The following is a 2,386-nucleotide window of genomic DNA, read 5'->3' on the forward strand; positions in this document are numbered from 1 at the left end:
TCGCTGCTCCCTATCCATAATTACTCTCAATTAGTTTGTTATGATCACTGCTCCCTATCCATAATTACTCTCAATTATTCTGTTATGATCACTGCTCCCTATCCATAATTACTCGCAATTATTTTGTTATGATCACTGCTCCCTATCCATAATTACTCTCAATTATTTTGTTATGATCACTGCTCCCTATCCATAATTACTCTCAATTATTTTGTTATGATCGCTGCTCCCTATCCATAATTACTCTCAATTATTCTGTTATGATCACTGCTCCCTATCGATAATTACTCTCAATTATTTTGTTATGATTGCCGCTCCCTATCCATAATTATTCTCAATTATTTTGTTATGATCGCTGCTCCTTATCCATAATTACTCTCAATTATTTTGTTATGATTGCCGCTCCCTATCCATAATTATTCTCAATTATTTTGTTATGATCACTCTTTCCTATACATTATTACTCTCAATTATTACTTTATGATTGCTGCTCCCTATACATTATTACTCTCAATTATTCTGTTATGATCGCTGCTCCCTATCCATAATTACTCTCAATTATCAGAGGGGGGGTACACAGTGTGAGGTGAAGGGTCACAGTGAGGGGTGAGGGGTCACAGTGCGGTTCCGTACCAGGCAGCGGGGGCAGAGCCACTCCCCGTTGGGAATTTCTGGCAGCGGTGGGTTGAGGCAGTGGATGTGGTAAGAGCTCGGGCAGGAGTCACAACACAGCAGCTCCCCTCCGTCCTTGCACACCCGGCAGAACTCCATGTGGTCGTCCTCCTCTTCCTCAGGCTCACCCAGTACCCCCTCGTCCAACTCCCCCTCACCCAGCTCGCCCTCCGAGTTCTCCTCCTTGGCTTCCCACTGGATACCCTCCTTTTCCTGGGGAGAGAGAGAGAGAGAGGGATTCAGCCGGCTGTTCACCCACAGGGGGCGCGCGCACACGCTCATTATATCGCCGGCTTTTATCGTTATGATCACTATTTCCCATCCTCGTTAGCTCCTTCGCTTTTGTTCCGTTATGATCGCTGCTCCCTATCCATAATTACTCTCAATTATTTTGTTAAGATCACTCTTTCCTATACATTATTACTCTCAATTATTACATTATGATCACTGCTCCCTATCCATAATTACTCTCAATTATTTTGTTATGATCGCTGCTCCCTATCCATAATTACTCTCAATTATTCTGTTATGATCACTGCTCCTTATCCATAATTACTCTCAATTATTTTGTTATGATCGCTGCTCCCTATCCATAATTACTCTCAATTATTTTCTTATGATCGCTGCTCCCTATCCATAATTACTCTCAATTATTCTGTTATGATCGCTGCTCCCGATCCATAATTACTCTCAATTATTCTGTTATGCTCGCTGCTCCTTATCCATAATTACTCTCAATTATTTTGTTTTGATCGCTGCTCCCTATCCGTAATTACTCTCAATTATTCTGTTATGATCGCTGCTCCCTATCTGTAATTACTCTCAATTATATTGTTATGATCGCTGCTCCCTATCAATAATTACTCTCAATTATTCTGTTATGATCGCTGCTCCCTATCCATAATTACTCTCAATTATTCTGTTACGATCACTGCTCCCTATCCATAATTACTCTCAATTATTCTGTTATGATCGCTGCTCCCTGTCCATAATTACTCTCAATTATTCTGTTATGATCACTCTTTCCTATACATTATTACTCTCAATTATTACATTATGATCGCTGCTCCCTATACATTATTACTCTCAATTGTTTTGTTATGATCGCTGCTCCCTATCCATAATTACTCTCAATTATTTTGTTATGATCGCTGTTACCCATCTTCATTTGCACCTACACCGATACCAGAGGGACAGAGCCACTGATTATTATACACTGGGCTGACCGCATGGAGCGGCGCGCCGAGTATTTCACGGACTATTCGACCACAGGGGGCGGCGCGCTGATCAGATCACTGACTATTCGACCACAGGGGGCGGCGCAGGGATCCCCGCTGAAAGCCGGCAGACTTACGCAGTGAGGGCAGCTCCACTTGCCCTCCGGCGCTTTCTCCATCTCTGGGTCCAGGCAGACCATGTGGTAGGCCCGGGGGCAGGTATCGCACAGGATAATCTCCCCCCCTTGCTGACAGACCTCGCAGTAATCCTGGTGGTCAGTCTCATAGCCGTCCATGTCGTCCTCTCCCACTGCACGCCGCATCGGTGGGGGTGGGGAAGAGAAAGAGGGGAGAGAGAGAAAAAGAAAGAGAGAGAGAGAGACAGAGGGAAGGGAGGAAGAGAGAGAGTTAGACCATCCTGGGTGATAGCCCTTTGACCCTACACCCTGACCCTTCCCTCCACTGTCTCCCAGAGAGAGAGAGACTCCAACCCATTG

General features: G+C 44.5%; 1 protein-coding gene across 1 annotated transcript; it reads right to left on the reverse strand.

The window, feature by feature from the left end:
- Positions 1-633: 633 nt before the first annotated feature.
- On the reverse strand, positions 634-2,212 carry LOC122545429 (chromodomain-helicase-DNA-binding protein 4-like; the record flags this gene model as incomplete). Its single annotated transcript, XM_043684455.1, has 2 exons — positions 2,027-2,212; positions 634-885 (listed from the first exon to the last, which is right to left on the reverse strand). Coding segments are annotated over exons 1-2 (438 nt in total), but the record flags the coding sequence as incomplete, so codon positions are not given.
- Between the last annotated feature and the right edge of the window lie 174 nt (positions 2,213-2,386).

This window comes from Chiloscyllium plagiosum, unplaced genomic scaffold (genome assembly GCF_004010195.1).
Source record: "Chiloscyllium plagiosum isolate BGI_BamShark_2017 unplaced genomic scaffold, ASM401019v2 scaf_65866, whole genome shotgun sequence".
NCBI classification, from domain to species: domain Eukaryota; kingdom Metazoa; phylum Chordata; class Chondrichthyes; order Orectolobiformes; family Hemiscylliidae; genus Chiloscyllium; species Chiloscyllium plagiosum.